At 41.3% G+C, this 23377-nt stretch overlaps 1 protein-coding gene across 4 annotated transcripts in view; it reads left to right on the top strand.

The window, feature by feature from the left end:
• The window catches only part of PLCB4 (phospholipase C, beta 4), an 88008-nt gene that overhangs the window by 15098 nt on the left and 49533 nt on the right, over nt 1–23377 (top strand). For all 4 annotated transcript variants that reach the window (XM_010143583.1, XM_010143582.1, XM_010143585.1 and 1 more), the window contains exons 5-17: nt 87–166; nt 721–774; nt 6079–6160; nt 7527–7627; nt 8230–8287; nt 12862–12970; nt 15738–15948; nt 16550–16643; nt 17291–17370; nt 17831–17915; nt 20390–20480; nt 21387–21482; nt 23048–23148. In XM_010143583.1, the coding sequence (XP_010141885.1) occupies nt 87–166; nt 721–774; nt 6079–6160; nt 7527–7627; nt 8230–8287; nt 12862–12970; nt 15738–15948; nt 16550–16643; nt 17291–17370; nt 17831–17915; nt 20390–20480; nt 21387–21482; nt 23048–23148 (1242 nt within the window). The remainder of the gene's footprint in view (nt 1–86; nt 167–720; nt 775–6078; nt 6161–7526; nt 7628–8229; nt 8288–12861; nt 12971–15737; nt 15949–16549; nt 16644–17290; nt 17371–17830; nt 17916–20389; nt 20481–21386; nt 21483–23047; nt 23149–23377) is intronic.

The following is a 23377-nucleotide window of genomic DNA, read 5'->3' as shown; positions in this document are numbered from 1 at the left end:
AGCGGCCTTCTCCCAAGACAAATTTTGCTACTCCTTCCCTCTTTAGTTTTGCTCATTCAGTGTTTGTGTATTTTTGTGTCTTTCAGCAATGGGTTGAAGGGCTTGGATCCATCATACATAACTTTAGAGCTAACAATGTCAGTCCAATGACATGTCTCAAGAAACAGTAAGTTACTTTCTTTCTTCCCCTTTCTCCTTTATTTTTCTGGTTTTGTATTTTTCTTCTTGGAATTTAAAGAAAAAAATTATTTTTCGTGCTTCAACAATGGCATCACAAAGCAGTGAACTACAGAAGATGGTGTTAAATTAGTTTAGTTTATCCTTCACTGTGACCAGAAGAGATCTCAAGTCTGTATCTGGCACCTGCCCGGGAGAAATTACAAGAGAATTTATAACTGATTATTTGATTTATTGATATTGTATGTTTAATTATTATCTGGTTTGTTCTTTCATTGGTGCATATGCAAAACAAAACCCCAAGAGCCTTTCTTGTCTTCACACTTGGGTCAGTTGATGTAGTGATTCTTCTGGGCTGCCTTTGCAGTCAAAGAATTGCTGTGCATCAAGCACTAAGGGGTTACAGAAAAATGTTTTTATTACAGGGTAATTATTTATGTGCAGTCATTTCACAGACATGGCAACAACCTGAAGTTACGTATCAGTATCTAGATTCCAGTTTTGATAAATAGGATTTAAAAAAGATTTCATTCTTAATTTCAGCTGGATGAAACTTGCCTTTCTAACAAACACAAATGGGAAAATTCCAGTGCGGAGGTAAGCACAACTGGGAGTTCGTTTTTATCAGATGCTGGTTGTATAATGTTAATACAATTCTGTGGCTAAAATAATGAAATATAATACCAATTTTATTACTAATACCTGTGCAAAATAGGTACAGAACTAGACGTACTTAGCTAAGTTCCATAGCAACTTGGTAAACTAGGCAGGATTTCTTCCCAGTCTGGTAATTTTGTTCCTAGTCTGTTGTGATGAAGAGACAAGTGCATGTAATTGTTTCCAAAGTCACTTAGAGCTAAGAGTTTTCTCAGTTTAAATCTACTCAAACGCTGAGGTGGGCTTTTTAGTTGTAAAACTTGATAAAATACTTATCAAAAGAACCATAAAAGCTTGCAGGCCAGATAAGTAGAGGATAGAAAGGTACGTGTTAAAATGTAGTTCCTTTTAAAAGAGACAGATACAGCTGTGCCAAAACCACTTCTGCTTTCAGAGGAACCCTCAGGGTAGTATTTGGTTTTCTCCACATGTTTAATGAATCGTTGGGTTAGTTGTCAGTAACAGAAAAGCTGGAACAGTGTATTTCGTTCTGTACAGCTATTAACCATCACGAGTTTCTGATTTTCAATCCTCTACGGCTAGGCAGTAATTCTACCCCCTCCTGCTCTAGAAATTAATTCTTGCTGATGCACTGAGCTTCTTTCCTCGTCTTGCAGTACATGAAAACCATGCTTTTGGGGCATGCTGTTTTTCATAAAGAGAATCTCACAGAGGGGAGCAAGAAGGACGACGTTGTAAGATAAGCCTCACAGACTGTGTTTTTCAAGGGAAAAGGAGCATTTTTGCATCTATAGAATCTGCAGAAAGACAGAGGGCCTGCCATACTGCCTTCCAGGTTTCTTCAGTTTCATAACTCAAACACCTTGACAGTGTTAAGGCTGCTTCAGTGTATTAATCTTTCAGCGTTCACACTGCCAAGCCCCTGCTTATTTCTCAAACTTGAACTAACCTGCCATGAGGCACCTTCTGTGCAGAAGTCCCATGAGGAATATCAACTGAAGGGTAGCCATGAGGGAACAATACTGCAAGGGCAAATTAATTTTCAATATTTCATAGCTTTATGGCTGTTTGAACATAGAGTTTTATTCCTTAGATTGAATTTAGAGTGCGCTAGCTTGTCTGAAGCTGTTTCTGCCTTGAAATATTTTACCTCATGTTTAGCAAGGCATAAATTCTCTCCTTTGTACTATACAGTACAGTATTTGTGCATGCAGACAAGCTCACATATTGCTGAAGAGAGTCCAGTCCTCTGGTTCCGGTATATTAAATCTTCAAATTTGCACCATTTCCAAGGTGACATAAATCGATCTCTAGCAGGTTGATTTATTGCAAAAGTAGTTTGCTTGTAAATTTGTAAGGAATCCGCTATTCCATGCTGTGCGAAGGGAAGCTGAATCTTACATCTGGGTGCTCCAAGGAATGTGCTGTGTTGGCGTGGATGCAATGTGGCTACATTTGGGGGTTCATCTGGGAAGCACTGTATCACCCTTTGAAAGGACTAGGAGAGGTGTCAGTGAGAGGCTGGTGGAGAGTTGTAGAGGAGGAATGTGAATAGAGGAGGAAAAAAAAATCAGTCTGCTCTGTAGACCTGCATTGTGAGAGGGTGAATCAGAGCCCCGATGGATGGCAAGAACACAGAGATTAACCTGATCCAGCAACAGCTCCTTATCGAGAAGTGGCACATAGGAACCCAGGTACTCAGCACTGGGCAGCCTGGGGTGTGGGGGACTCCTCCCATGAACACTCAGTGCCGAGAAGGAGCATGGAGACATGGAAGAGGGAGGAGAAGTAGGTAGGTGCATGAGGAGAAGGATAATGTGTGGAAGGCGGCAAGCCAGGAAGCACTGGGAAATGTGGGCAGAATGGCTCTGCTTTGCAAGGTGCGCCAAGTTTCACATTGTTTGTCTCCCCCCAGTAACACTTTCCACTGATTGTTCCCTTCACCTGACCTCCAGATTGCTATAGTCAGCCCTTCCCATACACTGTTTTCAAATACAGTGTTATCTAGTCAGCCCTGCTTCATCAAACCTCCATCTCCTGCCGCTGCTCAGGGACTCCTGTAGCAATTGCTGTAGCTCGGGGGATGCAGATGGGAAGGTTATCCTCTCAGAATACCCAGCACATCTGTTAGCTGTAGCAGTATGTATCACAAGATCACCTGTAATTCATTTTTACAGTAAACACTGAGAAGAAGTGCAGTAAACACTGAGGGGAAAAAAATCTCACCTGGAAAATCAGAGCTCCCTGCCTTTCTTTTCAGGTTTCAGACAGCTTTTTGCAGGTAGCACATGGCCATGGGGAACGATGAGCCCTGAGAAGGTGAAACTCCTTAGGAAACTCCTTAGTCAGTGGTAAATGGCATAAATATTCCTGACTTCTCATTAGTACAGCTGGGGATTGCAAAGTCGTGAATATTGTTCTCAGCTGCTTTTGGATTTTAACGTACGCTGGGGCACGTATCTGTTACTATCAACTTATTATTGTGTTTGCCTGAGAAGAAATTCTGGCAGTTAGCAGTGCGAAAATCTTCGGAGAGCTCCAGTTTTGCCTTTCGGGCTTTAATAAATTTTAGCAGTCTGAGTCTAGAACTACATCTTCAGACGTTACAAGGTGTTTGGTAAGATCTTTTGTATGTTCAGACTTCAGCACTACTGCACTTCTGTAAATGATGTCTGAAAAGGTCAGTGTTTGCTGGAATAAAACTGCTTGGTTTCCACAGCTTCCAGTTGGCAGAAAATGGATTTTCTACATGTGCAAGTTGCACCTGTTCAGCTAGAGCGTGTTTAGAAATTAGCTTTGCTCAATCTATGCTTATCCCTTGTATAACTACGTTTCCAAGGATTTAAGCTAATTTAGCTTCTACCTATGAAAATATATATAAAAAGAAGAAACAGCTGAACTATGACAAATGAGGCTTAAATCTGTTTTACAGTAGTTTAATTAAGTTAATTTGAAATTATACTTGTTTGGTAAATACATTTTGTATCGATTATGCCGGAGTGCCTGGAAGAAATCTGTTTCAGTACTTAGATGACGGCTGGAAATCACAGTTTCAGATACTTTCTTGTACAGTGTAGGCAGCTGTGCTCCAGTTCTAGCCTGATAACTGATAAATTCAGTGGAGCCACGACAAAAGATTGATCTGAACAGTTTATGCCTTGGCTTGATTTTTGAAGTAGTGGTTGGAAAGCGGTTACTTGGAAGTGACCAAGTCATTTAATCCGTCAACAAGCACAATAGATTCATACCCCTCAGTCACAGATTTGGGAAGTATTTTAAAGATTTCTGAGGAAGCACATTGACACATTGCTGTGAAAAGCCCCAGACCATGGTACAACGTGAGGAGTGAACACCTGTGGGTATCTGTTGAGCAGTAACTTGCCAGCATCTGAATGAGCCCAATTTTCTTCCAGCGCATACAGCAAGGTGACTGTGAATCTGCTGGGGTGATGTCTCTTCTGGTGGAGGAAAGAGTCATTTTATTTACAATAACCCTAGCAAAATGAAAGTGTCCTCCTGCATTTTTACAATCTTTTTTGATTCATGTAATCTTTTCTAGACTGCTGCTCTCATTACAGATTACCACTGTGTTTGCTGTCATCTTTCGTGAAATAAAGAATAGTTTGGTGTCAACTGTTAAGTTCCCTGCAGCCATGGAATCTTGGCTCACAGATTCTGATTAATTACTTATGCCAGTATTACATGTTTTACATGACATTTATTGGGACCCAATTCATTAGAACAGACAGAGAATTTTTTACGGGGCTGGAGATAAGTTGTAAATTGTAGAGCTAACGTTACTCTGTGTTTTAGAACTAGTAGAAAAATAAACAGCTGAGATTTTTTTTTAAGAAACAAGTGCCTAAAGTTAAACTCAGTCTATGTTTTAATGAAAACATCTCTGTTCTTATCAGCTTTGGAAAATAAATAGCTTGTTTAGTTGCCTAAATAGGGACATAGAACTCTAACTGTTATAAGAACCCAGTAAAAAAAATTCACCAAGATTGTTAAAATATTATTCTATCATTTAGATATTTCACTTCCTGAGCTTAATTTTACTGGCATGAAAATATTTGCATAGGCTGTTCAGAGTGTTTTGGAGAGTAAAACAACTGTGAATTGCTATGGCAACAAATAACAGGAACAGTTTGTTTCCCATCTCTCACCATGCGAAATTATTTAGTATGCATGAGATTGACAAAAAGTCTGAGCAAATGTTTGTGTCGCTTGATGATAAAGAGCAACATGTACTTACCGGGCAGCTTTTGTTAGCAGTGGAAATAGATAGCTGGTAGAGACTTTAGTTTCTCTCCTTAGGCTGAGATACCGCAGTGAAGGGGTTGTGGGACACCTCATTTTAGCTTAGACCCCGAACGGAAGAAAGGAGAAGCTGTCAGGTTTGGATCTACTTTTTCAGAGGTAGAGGTTATTCAAACTCTTCTCCAGAGGGAACAGAAGCAGACCAAACGCTTTCACATTAATCATGCCAAAGAGCAAAGCTTTAATTTGGTTTATTTCATTCCAAGTGAAACCGGTGCATGGTGAAATCACCCCTGTTTTGCGGAAGGAAGAGGATGTTAATCAGTTTGGTGGAAATATTTCAGTGGCAGCTGAGACCATCGTAAATGAGTTGTGCATAGTCTGTGTAGAACAGAGGTATTAGTAATGCCTGTAAGGTGAGGGAGCACTCAAAGGGAGGAGTGAGCACGGCAGGGGTGAGGGCGCAGGGAATGAGACTGAGCAGGAGGCTGCCAGTCTCGTCAGCAGCGTCTGCTTGGAAAGGAAAGCCGAAAGAAGCTGCTATGGGGAATGGTTTGTGATACCTTAGGGGTGACCTGGGAGGCATAGGTTAATGCTTGGAAAGGAAGGGAAGTCACCACAACCAGGAATGGCTGGAGACACGAGCCTCCTCACTGGTGGAATCTCCTGCTTTTTAAACATGGTCATTTATCTGTGCGTTGAGGTTAAAAGAGCCGACAGAATAATGCTTTACGTGGCTTTGTATCCCCATATATTGGGAAAACCCCCACCTCTTCTGTTCTTTTTGCAGTCTGTGCTTTTTGCTGTTTGCTGTGTTTTCTGATGGATAGCTTGCAGGCTGAGCACTGCTGCTCGGTGAAGCTTTAGAGCACTTTTTCAACTGAACTGTTACTTGGAAGATGCTTACATTCATCAGTTGAAGCCAGAGGAAAATGTTGGCAGTAAAAGCAAGAGAGAGAGAACTGATTGTTTAAAAAGTGACTAATATTTCTCCTTTTTTTTCTCCACTCTTTTTTATTTTAGCATTACCAGAACCTTTGCATCAGGTAAAACAGAAAAAGTGATCTTTCAGGCACTTAAAGAATTAGGTCTTCCCAGTGGAAAGGTATTTAGTGGTTTTGAATAACTTCTTTGTATACTAATAATTGGATGAATCATTCATATTTGTACCTGTAGTTGAAATCATTTGCATCAAAAACATGCCTGTTGATCATGAGTAACTTATTAATCACTGTAGCTTGTTTACTAAACCCAAAAGCTAATTAAATCTGTATGAGACAGCAGTCCTTAGACTTCTGTGAGGCTTCCCTTCTTTCCTGTAACAGCCTACCTTCCATTCATGCATACAAAGTACATGAGCACAGAGTGTGCCCATGATACCTTTTTTCGTTGCGTGCTGTCCTCTCGGTTGCATTTCTTGGACTCCTGCTCGTTGCTTCCTTCCATTGGAGAACGCCTCCAACTCTGCCCCACTCGCAGCGGGAGCTCCTGCCAGCAGTCCCAGAGGGGTGATGGCTGGTTGCAGTAGCAGCCAGTTTTTTGGCTTTACTCCTTGCCCAGTCTCCTTTCTCTCATTCCGGAGGCTCCAGCCCTTGGTTCTTGGCCTGACTGCAGCAAGCGCCTGGTGAGGTGCAGCCCTGCAGGCTCAGCAGCTCGCTGCCTCCAGCCAGGCACAGCAGCTGTAGAAAGACATGAAACCCCAGCTGTAGCGCTGCCTGGTGCCCGAGATGAAGTTTTTCCTCACTGTTACAGTTCAGAGGAGAACGATACTGAATCACAGAATCGGCCTTCAAGAAGATCATTGAGTCCAACCGTTCACCCTGCACTGCCGCGTCACCACTAAACCATGTCCCTAAGCACAACATCTGTGTCTTTTAAATTCCTCCAAGGATGGCGATTCCACCATCTCCCTGGGCAGCCTGTTCCAATGCTTTACAACCCTTTTCTATAGAGAAATTTTTCCTTATATGAAGCCTGAATCTCCCCTGGTGCAGCTTGAGGCCAGTTCCTGTTGTCCTGTCGCTTGGTACTTGGGAGAAGAATGTGTTAGCCATGTCTTCTCTCCCTTGTGGAAGTTTTAACGTGCCCCTGTATGAGAGCTGCACTGGTTTTTAAAACCAAATCTTGGACTTTTTCTCAATGTTCCCTGGCTTCAGTATAAGTATCCTGAAGTTTATGCACTATTTCAGACTTCGGGGGCGAGCGGGGGGTTGTTTAAGCTTCAGTAGAAATATAAAGACTGTTTTCCTCTTGTGTGTGGACACAGAATTAATGTATCCGTGGGGTCAGAATATAAGCATATCAAAGAGGTGAATTAAGAACTGTTTTTCAGAAAACACAAAAGAAACTAGGTAAGCCTGTACTAGGTAAAGCAGTTCTCAGTTGCTTTTTCTGACACAAGATACGCGCTTGGGAAAAGGGCATACGAGTTTTCTTTTGCTGGATAAAGGTACCTTTGCCTGTTGTTGCAGAATGATGAAATTGAGCCTGCAGCCTTTACTTACGAGAAATTTTATGAGCTCACCCAAAAGATATGTCCCCGAACTGACATAGAGGACCTCTTTAAGAAGATGTAAGTTCAAATTTAATATAGTATTGCTTTAAACTCATTGTGCTATATTTTTAGTCCGTATCTCATAGTGACAGAGTACTGTAAAGAGTACCTAACCTCGAATCCTCGTAGCATCAGAAGTATTTTAAGAAAAGCTCAAGTCTATGGTTTTCCCCTTCCTTCCCTCTCAGATTGTTAATGTAAAAGTTCACTCGGTATTTCAGAGCAACTTTTACATGATTTAGAGGAAGCACCTGGAACTTTTGGTTTTTTGCATTGGCTTTCCTAACTACTGTAATTTTAACTTGCCTCTTTAGATGATTAACAGTGTGAGAACTAATTAAATTAAATAAGAAATTTGAAGTTTAAGAAGTTTATTCGCTTGAGTTATTCTCAGCTGGAGTTTTATGAAGTACTGTGTAAGTTATAGGACGTACGGGAGGTGTACTGTGCCGAGCATAGATCGTTAGTATGTGTTCTGTGACTGTTCATTTTGAGATTACGGAGCTACTTCAGGTAGAAAAGTAGGTGGTTTTAGAAGTATCAACAATGTCATCATGTAAATCATACCTACTGTGGCATCGTATATGAAAACTTACATTCTCTAATAAATTTCTTTTCAGCAATGGAGACAAAACTGATTATTTAACGGTAGACCAATTAGTGAGCTTTCTAAATGAAGTAAGCTTTTTCATACATTAACTACCATACAAGTCTGTCTGCAGTGGCTTGCTTCTTCCAATCTTTCCATTGCATGATTCATGCCATCATTTGCCGCGCTTTTGATCCGCTGATCTTTCCATTGTGGTAACATCCAGGTGCAAAAATCAGCTCTGACCTTGTGTGGTGTTGTGCTTTCTACATGTTGCCTTTGCAGATTGCATCTGTTGATCACTTGCTGTCGTGTTATGTTGTGTGTTTTGTATGTTTTATACATTTTTATACTGTTGCATTCAATGCGGTTTTCACTAAAATACACCCAGTATTTTTTCATAAGCAACTACTTTGCCCCAGGCCACAGCTAAACGTATCTGTGAATCTTTCTGAATAACAGAAAAAATTAAGTAGGCTTTTATAAACAGTGGTTTGCTTTTTTTCTCAACAGTATTATGTCAATCTACTACCAATCTAAGGGCTGAGAGGGTATTTTAAGAGTTTGTATATGATTTTTAAAATACTGTGTGTGCAGAATAAGAGGAAATATTTTTGTTGCTGTATTTCCAGAATGCAGTTGTTGGCAAGACTGTTTCTTAAAGGCCTCGTGAGTGTGTGAAGTAGTTCATAAACACTGTGGGGTTGGGTTGTTTCCTGTTTCTAAAGCACAGTAAGTTACAGAAGACTGAGTCATTCGGAATTGCAACAATAAATGCCCTCTGTGCATTTGACAAGGACGTACACATGGAAAATAGGCACATTCTACGTGGTTTCTTACCAGAAGCTTCTTATCACCTGGAGCATGGATAGCTGCTTCACCTCTCTGCATGATCTTCTGGGAACTGGCTGCATTACACTTGGGTTGCAAAATCTCTCCATCTAAATTATTTTATTAATTATAAATCTATTTTATGTGTTTATTCCTATATTTATATACATATATGATACTGCTATATTTGCAGGACTGGGGTCATAGCTAAGGCATGTCATTTTTGCTTCTGCATTTGAGAGAAAGGATGACATTGTGATTAAAATTGTATATGATCTCCTTAAAGCACCTCACCCCCCCATTAACTTGTGATAGATAAACTTCACTGCTTGAAGCACACAGCCCTGTCTCCACCTTGAACCATATTAGCTTCTGCTTATTTTTTTGTAGTGTTAAAACTCATTTTTCATAAATGACTCTTTAATCATTATTTTTAAATTGATCTCTAATTAGTTTAGTTTAAAGTGTGCTTTCTTGAAGCCCAGACTTCTGAAGAAGAGCTGCCAGTGATTGTAAGAACTTCCTGGTTGTCTCCAGTAACTGATTGAAAAATGAAAATTCAATTTTGCTGCCAGTTTTGTATTGTTCTAGCGGTTCTTTTCACAGGATTGGAAGCCTTATTTTATGGGCTCTGCTGGAGAAAGATGCATCTTGTTGGCTACGTTCCTTTGACACAATACGTTTTGCAGTTGGAAATCTTGATAGTTGGCCTTTAGTTGGTGATCACATCTGGGAAAAATCAGTCAAGTGGTTTTATAGGGTAGAACGTATATTCTGATGACTGAAACCAATGCCTTTGGCTCTGGGCTGGAGGTCTTTTGGTCTCCAAACAGAGTTTAAAGTTTTGGTCCTGATTTGAAAGGCTCTAAATGACCCAGAATCTCCCTTCTGAAGTGATAATTTCTATCCCCTTGACAGCTGGCCAACACCGCAGTTAGCAGCGGTGTTTAATGCTGGAAAACAGGAAAAGATTCTTGTCATCAGATAGGAGAGGGGAGGTGCTTGGCAGAGCAGTTCTTCACGTGAGTCTTTAATTTAAATGATTTTGACTTCGGTGACCTCCAAAGCATGCTGCAGAAGCTCTGAGTCTTACGAGTTTTTTAAGGGAGCATGAGGATATGTTACTGGGAATGGGTGAGGAGTGAGCTGCTTTCCTGGAGTTTCTCCAGACTGCTGTCTCTGTTCGACTTAATGCTGCTGGCTGACAGCAGATTTAATTGTGTATCAGGATTAAAGCTTCTGGGAAGTTTTTAGAAATTTAATTATTGTCAGGCACTGAGTATTTTGGCTAGGTCTTCTCTTTATAAAGTCTTTTTTGAAAAAAGAAAATGTAGTAGAAAAGGAACTGAGATCACTACTATTGAGATTTGCTCCTGCCATTCATTTGCAGCAGTAAATTAATAAGCCAGGTTAACTGTCAAAGTGAACATTCGATAGTCTGACCCAGGAGACATCCTTTCTCCTGGGAAGGAGGTATGAGGAGATCCTTTTCTATCCCCCTCTTTCCCACTGACATCCCTCTCCCACTTCCTTGCCCTTCCTTTCTCCATCCCTTCCACTCAGTCACTCTTCCTCCCTCCTTCCCGCTCACTCACTTGCTCTTTCTGTCTCCCTCTGGTTTTCATCTCCACGGAAGAACACCCTTCTTAGCACTGCACGGGGCAAATTCAAGAGGCAAAACTGGATTTGGCATGTTGTTAACTGCTGCGCATCTCAGTTTATACCCACTCAAAGAGGAGACTGAAGGCCAGGTTGGGGAGGCTAAATGACCTTCTCATGGCCAAACCGTACCTTCTTTCTCCCTGTGCTCTTAGATGGTTCACCCTCATACGGTTAAGAACGTCTAGTGTAAGGGTGTCCTGCCAAATATGGTAACTAGGGCAATCAAATGCAGCCTTGTCGGACAAATACAATTGGTCCATGGCGTCTTTCTAGATGGAACTTAAGGCTTTTAGTTTTGGTCAGCTTTTGTCTCCCAACTTTCCTGTGCCCACAAGCTCAGTAGTGCAGAACGTTTCCCCAAGAGACACTAGTAAGCATTCTTCCTTTTATTAAGTAAAACTCCCTCAGTTGTCAATTTTGCTGTATTTTTTAAACTGGATAAGCATAAAGACATGCTTTTATTCAAGTGGAAAATTGATAATGAGCGATGATCATTGCTAAAAAAAAATATATTATTTTGCTCCTAAAAAAAAAAAATATTTTGCTCTTAGCTCCTTCAGATAACTGGGACTTTCTCAAGAGGAGACTTTTTGCTTTATCCCATTTATTTTCTTCTGTTTGCTTACAACTAACTGCAGAAGAGAGAGAGTGGGGAAGAGCACTTTTCTTGAGTTCAGAACCTTCCCTACTATTTCTCACAATTTTTTTGAAGTGTTTTATTGTCACTAATGGTACCCAGCTTGTCATTTGTCACAGTAGACTGTACTGTTGCATGCCGATGTTGTGTTGCTGTTGTGTGCTGCTTGGCAAGTTACGTCCTGCATCCATCTGCTCTCATATCTTATTTCATCTGAGTTTTACTTAGATCTCCAGACAGCTGATCTGTAGTGAATGAAACTGCTGTATTTTAGATGCTGCAGACTGTCGGTAGCGTTACTTGGAAGATCCCACCTTAACTGCATGACTAAACTGGCATTGGTTGTAATTTCTTGGAATTAATCAAGCACACGCGCCCCAAGGTGTTGATTGTAAGAAAAGAGATCAAGGGCTGATTTTTGATTGGACATTGCTTTTTTCAGGAAAAAAAAATGGAAAAAATTTACACATAAGGAATTACAGCAAATGCTGATAGTGCTGTGCCAAGCTGTATCAACACCATCCTGTTCACTCCAAACTGACAATCACCAATATGAGGGTGGCCGGTCACATTTCTGAATTCTGCTTAAACTAAAGCTTGAAAACTGTGCACCTACTGGGGGAGAAGAGTGTCTTCACAGTCATATTTATTTCTTTGTTTTATTGCATCTGCTTACATGCCACTACTCCGTTCAATTCTGGTTTTAATTTTCTTTTAATGGAGAATCAGGCACACAGTGTGCAGCTCTAATCCAGCCTGGAGAAAAAGAAAAGCTGTGTAGCATAGTATTAAGTGAAAACTTAAAACCCCCTCAGTTTTAGTAGTGTATTTGAAACCACTGCTAAATTGTAGCAAAATATTACACATATTATGAAATCCTAATATCGTAAATTAATGCGCATTGAAGAGATGATGCAATGAAGCACTTATAAGTTGTCCTTTTTTCTGCCAAGAGCCTACACTGGGTTTTTTGAATAGTTAATAACACATTTCCCTGATGCACAAATAATCATCAGGAGTTGCCTATTCCTAATTATTGTTTCAAATTCTGTATTTGGAGCATGCCTTTGTTTTAATTTTCCCTTTAGCTGTAGATAGTGCTGAAGACAGGCTTTCTTGCAGAAGTGATTACAGTGCCATCACTCAAGTCTGTCAGACCTGCAAAAAAGATTAGGAAGACAGAGAGTTTACAAAGAGGAAAGCTTTAACTATTTTTCAAGACTTCATTTGCACGTATACCACGTGCAGCTGTTATTTTCCTGAGGAAACGTGAAGTTGTTCAATGCACTGGATTGGTTTTTTTGAAATATCTTTGTAATCAACCTACCTAGGTTTCTTATGAAAGATGAGGTTCATTTTCTGCCTAAAACCAAAGTTATTACTGTTCAATAGCCTGTAAGTTTTAGGGCTCTTTTTTTTTTTATTTTTTTTAAGTGTTCACTTCTTTCTTTCTCATCTGCAGTAATGAAATGCTCTTGGATGATAGCCATGCACTATATTGTTTTGCTGAATTCTGTTGTTTTCTAACCTTAGCATCAACGAGATCCTCGGCTCAATGAAATTTTATTTCCCTTTTATGACACAAAAAGAGCAATGCAGATAATTGAGACCTATGAGCCAGATGAAGACTTGAAGAGAAAAGGTAAATGCGGGAAGCAGTTCAGTATTCTCTGCTTTTGGACGTTTGGGGAATTTGTTCCAAAGCAGCCAGACTTTTAAAAGGGGGCTTACAGCACTTATGGTCAGGGGGAAGCACTTGTGTGGCAACCCAGTGGACTCGGTCGGGAAACTGATCTGTTGAAAAAATATCTCCCCCTCAAAAGCAGGGATAGTTTTAGAAGGATTATTTCCCTGATCCAGGTTACAAAACAGCCATCCTGATTCAAAATGGGAGAGGCTAGGATTGGGTAAATAGGGAACAACACGAACACTCCTCCTAACAACAAGGCAGCATGCATGTGGCTCTGGCCAAGGTCTCAGAGAGACTACAAAGCTGTACAGATACTGTGTAAAAATAAAAAAAAAAAAAAAGAAATTACCACGTGCACTGTTGGATATGCACCCACCTTCTTGTAATCTGCGTAGTGCTTGGAGACAGCAACCTTGCTTGGAAGTGGGTGGGTTGAAAAGGGTTATCTCTGAGCAAGAAGATTGCAGGAAGGGTCTCCAAGCCGTTCTTGGCCTGCTTGTGTCCTGAGCTGCCATGGTGTTGGAGGTGTCAGTGGTTGAGCAGAGCTCCCAGTTCGTATCCAGCTGAAAGAGCTATTTGCTGAAAAAGCTGTTTTGGGATCAGCTGCACAAATGAAAAGCATTGCTACCCCTGTCATCATAGCATGCAGAGGAGGAGACTGCAGCTTTGCAAAGCCCATAGACCTTCCAGCATCCCACTAGGAATCCGCTTTCACTAGACATTTAGCCTAATGTATCGAGCTGACGCCGGAGAAGCCAAGTAGCTTTTATACATCCAGTAGCGCTGCCCCTGCTGATGAAGGATGTGCAAAGCAGACAAAAGGAGGAGGCAGGATCTTAAACTGCTTCAGTAAAGCCCGAGGCAGCCCTGGCTCAGTGCTGCAGCTTTCTTGGCTTCCCTGTGTGCCTTTACGATGCTTTATGGCATTGGCACCAGCGATGCCTTCTGCAGCAGCACCAACCCCTTTCACTTTCTGTGGGCCAGTGGCTGGGAAGAGTTTACAGTTGTCTTCCTCAGACTATAAACTTAAGGAATCCTTCTCTAGATGGATGTGTAGCTTTCACCGTTCCCTAGAGTCCCTTAGTCCTTGTAACCAAACTGCTAGAGGAAGAGCTTGTACTGTATATGCTACTCCAGACACTGCGTTGAATAGATTTGCACAGTTCTGTGCAAACATGGACCTTGCAGGAATCACTTGGGAGAGGAGATATTTCTCTTGTCCAGGAGTCATGTATAAATGTTAAGAGGATTTTCCACTTAAAAGCAGTGTACTTACTTCCTTTTCTCTCTACATGAAGTAGAATTTTCCAAGTGTCAGTTACTTGATTTTAGTCAATTCTGTCTTTACTTATTTTTTTTCTAAAGGCACTCACTTGTGATTCCTCTCGATGCCAGTGTATTTTACAAATTTTCCATGATAATGAAGGTGTACTAATGTAGCTACCACCTGTTCAGGGTGGAAGATGTAAAAACATGTTTTATGAAGGTGGAAATCAATCTGGAACTAGAAAACCATGTTCAGTAGTTCATGAAGAAGAGGATTTTGCAAGGACCAACCTGTAGCAAAGCTCTAGCAAAGCTACAAATGATACTGGCTTATTCTTCTAGCCAATAATTGAATCTTGGATAATTATTTAGCTTCTTTCTTTGATTTATAGTTCTAACAGATTTTACATAAATGTGGTAAACCTTCTGCAAGGATAGGGAGATGGAGAGTGACAACAGAACAGCAGCAATGTCCTTTTACAGCATTTCCTCCATTGATTATATTCACTGATGCAGATTTTATCCCAATGCAATCAGTAGGCGTAGGACAGAGAGATGATTTCGTGTAGTAACATGTTGGACCTTGGCCTATAAAGAAGGCAAGAATTAATCTTAGCAGTGGCTGATCTCTGCAGTCATTTTCCACTTCTTAGCTGTAACTTTGCTGTCAAGCAAAATAATTAAGCTCTACATTTGGTTTTTTTTTTTTTGCTCAGTCACAAGAAATGAGCAACTGACCCTTCCTCAGTTATATCTCAGTAACAGAAAGCTGACTCAGTGCAGTTAGTAACCAGAGTCTGCTCAAGAACACCACAAAAGCAAATGCAGAAACTGTAGAAAATGGGTTGCTTTTCAGTATGCAGGAATACACCGGTATTTCAGACAGTAAACTTGAAGGTATCTTAGATTTTTCTAATGTTTTGCAAGTGAACACAGGCATACATTTTCGGGTACACCTCCACTTGTTTCTGTCAGCAGAGAACAGTCTCTGCTCACCTCATTAACAGCCATATAGCACAACCAGGGCAGGACTAAATATGAAAGAGGCAAGAAAAGTACCTTAGAAGACCAGTATATGCCAACTCACAATTTCTGGCTCACAAAGTCCCAGAGCCCCAAATTGTTGAGTGTTCTGAGATGTCACTGCTTCTTTGCCTTCTTCCCATCCTCTTGATGCCTTAGGTCTACTAATGGTGAGTGCTGGACATAAGACACGGAGTTAGGTGGGCACCTGCTTTTTTCTTTAGTTGTCTGGGAACAAAGTGTTAGATTTTGCACCAGGGACACAGTTGCTGGTCAGCTTGGAACACTGGGAGGGGAGAGCTTCTGTTTGCTTGCAGAAACCAGTGTAAACATAGCTTTTGTGGTGGGGTTCTTGCTCTGTGAGACAGTTTGATTCCTGCCCTCCACAAATTTCTGGTAATAATTTACTACGCTTTCCTCTTCCTTCTAGGTGTCATATCAAGCGATGGGTTTTGCAGATACTTGATGTCAGATGAAAATGCCCCAGTTTTCCTAGACCGTTTGGAGTTGTATCAAGAAATGGATCATCCTTTGGCTCATTATTTCATCAGTTCCTCTCACAATACATATTTAACAGGCAGGCAGTTTGGTGGCAAGTCTTCGGTGGAGATGTACAGACAAGTGCTTTTGGCTGGATGCAGGTTGGAAGCAGGAGATAACAGCCTTTAGTATTTGTGAATCTAATACTTGAAACTTACTTAATATACCTTTTTGGAGATATATTGAATAATTGAATGTGTATTACTCTGGTAAATGGAAATATATATATTTAAGGTACTATTTTTTCTCCCAAAAAATTTGAAGGGCAGTGGAATGTAGAAACAAGTCAGGAGAGAGTTTCTGAGTAAGATAAGTTTGATCTCAAAATGACAAGTGAAGAATTTTGGAGGGCTTTCTGCTTTGTAATAAAGAAGATAATCAGTTTATGATTTCCTGCTTCATTTCTTGACATACTGGAATGTGTCACAGTTAAGTGAATAGGACAATAGAAAAGTGTTACAGTGAAAAAACTTTATTGTTCAGGTGTAAATATATTGACCCACACATACTGTGGTGAAGGTAATACACCTGAAATTATAAAAGCAGTCTGAAATTACACGTGTGCAGCTTAAAAGGAATTGCATAGTGCCCCAGACTACTTCATAACTTACTCCTCTGCACATCACTGCCGGAACGTGTCCTGAGTAGCTCACCCGTACTGAATGACTAGGGAAGCTGACATTGTTTTTCTTGGCTCTTTAGGTGTGTTGAGCTGGACTGTTGGGACGGCAAAGGCGAAGACCAAGAACCAATAATAACACATGGAAAAGCAATGTGTACAGATATTCTTTTCAAGGTAAATCTCTGACCTCTACACCTGGCAGTAAGCCCCTGTAGAACCCCAGACAGGAATCCATGCAGGGTACCCTCGCCTCCTCAGCATCCAGAAGCTGCTTCTGTGTGACAGACAGATTGCATAGGCACGGTTTCTTGTCCCCAGATCTTGGGGTTCATTTCTGACTTGCATCATGCACACCCTGTGTTACATCTGCCTTTCCACAGCAACTGTGGGAAGCAAGCTTACTTCTTCTGCCCCATATTTTCATGTCCTGTGGCTCTTTGCACCACGGCGTAACGGTCTTCTCCATTAGCTGAGAAGCTTCTTAGCTGTGGAAGAAGCCTGAAGATGCAGGAGTTATTCTGGGAGTAGAAATTCTCTTTGGCAAGAGAAGACGGCAGAAGATCCAGGGGTAGCGTTGATGGGTTCTGGGTGAAGCTGCCATCGCCGCTGCATGCAGGTGCCGTGAGGCACGCCTTGGGCACTAAATCCAGGTTGTGGGGGAGGAACAGAGAGGAATGAGCATACAGTTTGTTCTAGTTCTTCACTTGAGACTCAGCTCTGTGTTTTGTTTCTCAGGATGAGGTGGAGAACAAAAAAAATCTCTTTCATTATGATTGTAATTTGATCTGTTCTAATTTGAATCCTATTATTGCATTTTATAGGATGTAATTCAAGCCATTAAGGAAACAGCATTTGTTACATCAGAGTATCCTGTCATTCTTTCGTTTGAAAATCACTGCAGGTATAGAGTGCCTTTTTCTTTTTTTTTAATAGAGCAGTGTATGAGAGAGATGATACAGCTCAAAAATACTTTAACTTGAGTGTACTTGAAAACTGTGCAGGGAGATGCAGGTGTACTGAATGTCACTGGGAAGAGACCGTGCTTTAATTCACTAGTCAATCTTTATCTACCGTAATAATAGCAATATTTTTATCTGTGGTAAAGCTGTGAAATAGATTTCAATGTTCCATTAGCTGTGTGGGATTCAGTTAATCTACTTTTTTGATCTTATTAAATAAATCTGTTTCAAATAATAGGCTTTTATTGACAGTACAATTACAGTAAAGTAATACCTCTCAGTTGAGAGAAAGTGGGCAGCATATAATTTGGGATGTCTACGTCACTTGGTGTTATTCTGTTTTGCTGAGTAATAGCGATTTCTCTTTAATATTTAAAACTTAACTGACAACATCTTTTCCAGCAAATATCAACAGTACAAGATGTCAAAATACTGTGAAGATCTTTTTGGAGATCTCCTGTTGAAGCAGCCTTTAGAAACACATCCAGTAGGTCATATTCTGCCACTCTTCTTGTTTTTTGTATTAGCTGTATTTAAAAGAGGTGGTAACTGGGATTCTATCACCTTTAGAGCTGTTCACTGCCAGTCCTGTGCTTTCCTAGTGGTTTTGGGTGTCGATGTCCTTATCTGATGTGTTTAATCTCTTCTGTACAGGGCTCTGGCAAGCAGCCTGGGGAAATCCATCCCCTTGATGTGTGACGTAATATCAGCACCTATATAAAATACACCACATACATTGTATTTGCAGGTCATACATAACTCTGAAATTGCCAGTCACTGTTGAAAACCAATTAATTATAAACTGCATGGTCTCAGCAGAGGAAACCTCTTTTTTCAGCTGCACTTTGCATGCTTCAGATCAGGTCCTGCGGTCTAGGTGGCCCCCACTACTGCATTGAGAATTAAATTAAGCACAAAGGATTCCCTGCAGTCTCATTTGGACTATCAAGTGCACTGTAATCTGCATGCACTTCACCCTCCTGCATGGCAGGAGATAACAGCAGACACTCCTTCACAAACACAGGACTTGAGACTCTAATAGCTCGTTACCCAGTGCTTGCAGCTACTCCTTCAGGCCTTCTTTATCTCCTGAGCAGTATGCTCGCTGCCAGCAGCCACCCAAAACCTGCAGGTGCTCTGTAGTGCTGTGGGCAACCACGGCAGAGAGGTCTCCGTCTTACCTTTCAGCTGCTGTCGCTGTGACCCTGGCAGAGGGGGCTGCTGGCAGCAGTAGCTCTAGAGCTGTGCTTGCTCGGCTTCGCCTGCTTGTTGCAGGGACAGCAACGCACAAGGCTGGGGGAATATCGGGTTGTTGCCCTGAAAAGAGCATCCCAGAGAACTAAATTTGTGTGTTCCCCTGTAATGTATGTAGCACCTTGCCACATTCGTCACAAACGACTGCTTCCAGCAGCTTTCAGGGAAGCCTAAAATGGAGCTGGCCGAAGGCTGCCATGCTGCTACCTCAGGGCCCTGCATCAGGCTCAGCTGCCGGTGCTCTGTAGCACCGCTGCGCCTTCTGTGGTCTGTGTCCATTCCTCCGCATGGGTGAACTCATTCCCCAGCTGCTCACAAAGCAAATGTGATGGCAGGAGATGCTTGAAACGTGTATTTTACAAGTGCTGGGTTCCTGGTACCTCAACTAGTCAACTGAGGAGGCCAGACTTAAGAGAGGCATGGCACTGGCTGAAGCAGATTTGGTTTTAACTAAAAGCAAATATTTGCCCAAGTAGGCATCCAGCTATGCCCTTGCTTGGGGATGCACACTGGCGTCCTGGCAGCCTGGGGATGAATGAGCTCTGCGACACTGACATCTAGTGGAGTTACAACCCAAGAGCTCTCAGGAGCAATTGTGTTTTCATCCAGCAAGCTGAAACTCCCAGGCGTGAGCTGGCCTGGTGGTTATGGATAATCATTACCCTCCTGCGAGGAGGTTTGCACCCATCCTTGTCGGGTTTGGTTAATTTGGGTTGGGTTTGCTGGTTTGTTTTTTGGTTGTTTTTTTTCTTTTTCCCCTGGGTTGTTATTTGTCACTTCTGCTGCACTTATTTGGTTTCAAGTCGTGGTGCTTTGTTCTTTTGTTTCTTCATCTAGAATGCTGCTTCGTAGCTCAGAATTGGATAAGAATATCTGAATATTTCTTCTAAGAATTGTTACTAGTCCTGGAAATATCTTCTACTTCTGTATCACTTATGGTTCACTGGAACCCACATTCTATTATAACAGTAACTCCCTGCATAATACTCGTAGCAAGCCTTTGGTGGAGAAGCTACTAATTACCATCCCCAAATCTCTGTTTCTTAGCCTCAAGTAATGTGATGGGGCTTTAATCAGAGGATTTTGTACTTTTTCTTAATGTTTTTTTCTTCTTTCCCCGAACTGGAACAAACCTTGTAGTAGTGCTTCCTTGCTTATGTGACACTTGCCATTTCCCTTTCACAACCACTGAAGGTGTGACCCTTTAGCCCTACCTAGCCAGGGACTGGGTACTTTTCCATTCACCAGTGCCAGCCCATTCCTACTCTGTGAGTATGTGTGGGGCTGCCTCACTTGCGTTATTACAGCTTGAAGGGACCATAAAAGGTGACTTATTTAGAGATCAAATGATAATGGGCTAAACTGTGGCTCAGACTGTGTGTGAACCACAGGCAGGGAGGGAAGAGAGGAAGAGTTGCAGGTTGCGTCCATGCCCACTGCTAGGTAGTAGGAGAAGGGGAGACAGTTAGTGCAGCTGAGGATGATATAGGCTGGAGACTGTCTACCTGAGCACAGCTTTCCTATAGGAGAGGGAAGCAGCTGAGGAGACAATGTGACTGCGGTCACACTACCTCCCAGGGTTGTGCCTGAGGTGGCACTGCTCGTTCACTGCCCCTTACCATTGCTGCCCTCCGGTCAGAATCCCAGCTAGGGATACAAGGAGGCTAAATAGCTGTCATTAAGCCTTTTCTTTAAATTATTTTACAGCTTGATCCAGGTAAAGCCTTACCTTCTCCTAATGACCTCAGAAGAAAGATTCTCATAAAGAATAAAAGGCTGAAACCTGAAGTAGAAAAAAGTAAGTAAAGTTTGTCAAGTATTAAATTAAATGAAAATCCAGAGAGATACGAGTAGACTTTGTTACTAAAGTTTCCAAAATGCTTGTACTTTAGTGTTGAAAGAATGTGAATTATGTGTAAATGACGCTCTGTTTGCCCTTGTATTTCATGTGAGTGCTAGAGTCTAGGCCGTGATAATCAGCATGTGGCATGGGCAGAGACAGACCTACAAATGGAATCCTGGGACTTCTATCAGATTGCTGGTTGAGATAAAATATAAGGCAGATAGAATCTCTTGTAAATTCTGCCTGCACTGCTATGTTTGCATTGCTGTGTTTTTCCAGGATAAACATTAAATGAAATGGAATTTCAAATGGCTCTTCTTGCTACTGTTGCCAGTTCTGATATTTATCTTCTTTCTGTCATCATAATGTTGCTATATTAGCTTCCAGTATGGCTGTAGTGATAAACCCCGGTTCTCCTCCATTCCAAGATAAGCGTGCAGACTTTCCACTGACTTCAGTCAGACATGATGGTCTTCAAAACTCACTGAGATGCACATGGGAACACAATTGAAAATCCAAGCACTTTGCCTCTGTTGGCATAGATCAAGCACCAAAGAGATAGCTGTCTGTTTGTTCTTGGAAGAAGTAACATGCTCCAAAGACCTTTGAAGTCTATGGAAATATTTTTCTTAACTTCAGTGAGCTTGGGATGCAGCCCTTTCCTGACCACTTTTCACATCTAACAACAGTGCATGTCTAAATGATGCTCTTAGTCTGTGAAATTTTATTGCTAGCTGAAAACTTAGAGAACCCATGAAATAAAAGTAGCTCTCAGGATCAGAGAATTTATGCTTGTTCTTGTGTCTTTCCTTGTACTACAAACTGCTCATATCATGACTAATTTATTTTTCTTATTAACAGAACAGCTTGATGCTCTGAAAAAGATGATGGAGGCTGGGGAAACCGCTGCTCCTGTAAATATCCTAGAGGATGATAATGAAGAAGAAATAGAAAGTGGTGAGTTTTTGATAGAGAAGGGCTCTCCAGCATTGCCTGGGGTAAATCAGTAGGCTGGCAAGAGCAGCTAGTATGAATATTACCCACATGCCCGTGGGCTGTGGCAGCAGCAGGAAGTCTGGGCTCGCTGCAGGACCATTTATACAGACCTCCAGCCCTACCATCTCATCTCAGATATGTATCACAGCAGCTTCCAGCTCTGTGGCAGGCTGTGGTAGGAATGTCAGCTCAGCTGATGGTATTAGTGGTAAATTTAACTTCCACCTACTGTTCAGAAGTCATTGTGGAGCAGCAACCAAGTCAGATTTTCACTGTGTGCGTGTGAGGCTGGGAAGCTGTGATCTTTACTTTAAAACCAGATTTTGTCAGTATTTTTAATGCTTGTGTCCACATCAGATTGGATTATTGCATTATGCTTTAGAAGGATAAAATGAGGGATAGGGTTTTTGTTGCCAAACGTCAGATATCTTCAGTGTAAACATCTGGACCTGAGCCAGGGATGTGGAATGTGCTTACAGCTAACAGAGAAGAGTACCCATATCTGGGGTATGGTTCCCCTTGTCTGTTTTAACAGTCCACCTTCAGAAGAGGTAAATCACGCTTTGCCTGCCAGTTTCTGAACTGAGGTACTGGCTTGTGACCCGTGTCATGCTGAATGTCCCAGCTTTAGCCTACCTCATGATCCTCTCCTTGATTTTCTTTTTTTTATTTTTATTTTACTAGCACAAAGCCACTGCTGTTGCAGTCACTAGAGTTCCTCATGAAAGATGCTCTTTGTGATCCAAGTCTTGGTATCTGTCCTTGTAATGCAAAAAAAGCCTGAAGTGCAGTGATTTTTGTGGAGAGGCCCCTCAGTGTCTGTCTTCGGGTGATGAGGGAGCACGGAGGAGATTCTGTTATTTTGCAGGCCAATTTCCATTGGAATGTTTCTTTCTAACAGTGTTTTTATTGAGCTGTGTTAATAATTATGTGCTAGACTACCAAGAGGCTCAAGTAAGTATTTTCTACAATTATTGTTTAAATCCATGTGCATAGTGTGATTAACAGGTTTGAGGTTGTAAGATGCCTTTTTAGCTTCTTTGAACACACTGGGTTCCATCAGAAAATCACCTTAAAAGCAAATGAAAATGATTCCTTATAGTAGAGGCACATAGGGAGACTCTAACAAAGCACGAGAAGCCGGGACACCAGCAACTTTTTACATCTTTTTTTAAAGATCTCTGTCTTCATTTCTTGTTATTTCCCCAAACCTACTGGGATTTTTTTAACAATTTTGCTAAGCAAATTACTGATTCCTTCCAATACAAAGTACCTAACATTTGTCTTAGGAATGATGTCAAAGCTGTAGGAATCTCAGACCTCAGCTGTCTTAACTTACAGTAACTTACTGCTAATGACTGAAAATCTAAAAAAAAAAAAAAAAAAAAAAAAAAAAAAAAAAAAAAAAAAAAAAAAAAAAATGCCAAAACCAAACCTGTGTATTCAGCTGTCATTTCTTTCATGTCTCGCACAAAACCAGCAGTTGCTGTGGTTTTTTGCACTGATTCTTTTTCTTTCCCCTGCAGCTGACCAGGAGGAAGAAGCTCATCCAGAGTACAAGTTTGGAAGTGACCTTACTGTAGATGATTACAGTCAAAAAGAATCTGTTGCCATCAGTGTCAAAAAGGTGGGATTGCTTCTTAAATATATTTCTTTGGAAGCTTTCTGTGGAGGTGGGTGTGAAAGACACTGTTTTGTGGAAGCATCACAGCATGTGTTGTCAGAAGAGTCAAACCTGAGATCTTCACCAGATTCCTAACCTTTAGGTTCATGAGATGACAGGATTTTGTAGATGAAAATACTCTCTGCTTGTTCAGGTAGAATACGCATTGAGGAAACAGCGTCAGTGTGTAGGG

Source organism: Buceros rhinoceros, unplaced genomic scaffold, assembly GCF_000710305.1.
Source record: "Buceros rhinoceros silvestris isolate BGI_N320 unplaced genomic scaffold, ASM71030v1 scaffold2619, whole genome shotgun sequence".
NCBI lineage: Eukaryota > Metazoa > Chordata > Aves > Bucerotiformes > Bucerotidae > Buceros > Buceros rhinoceros.
This window is presented reverse-complemented; position numbering and strand designations above follow the sequence as displayed.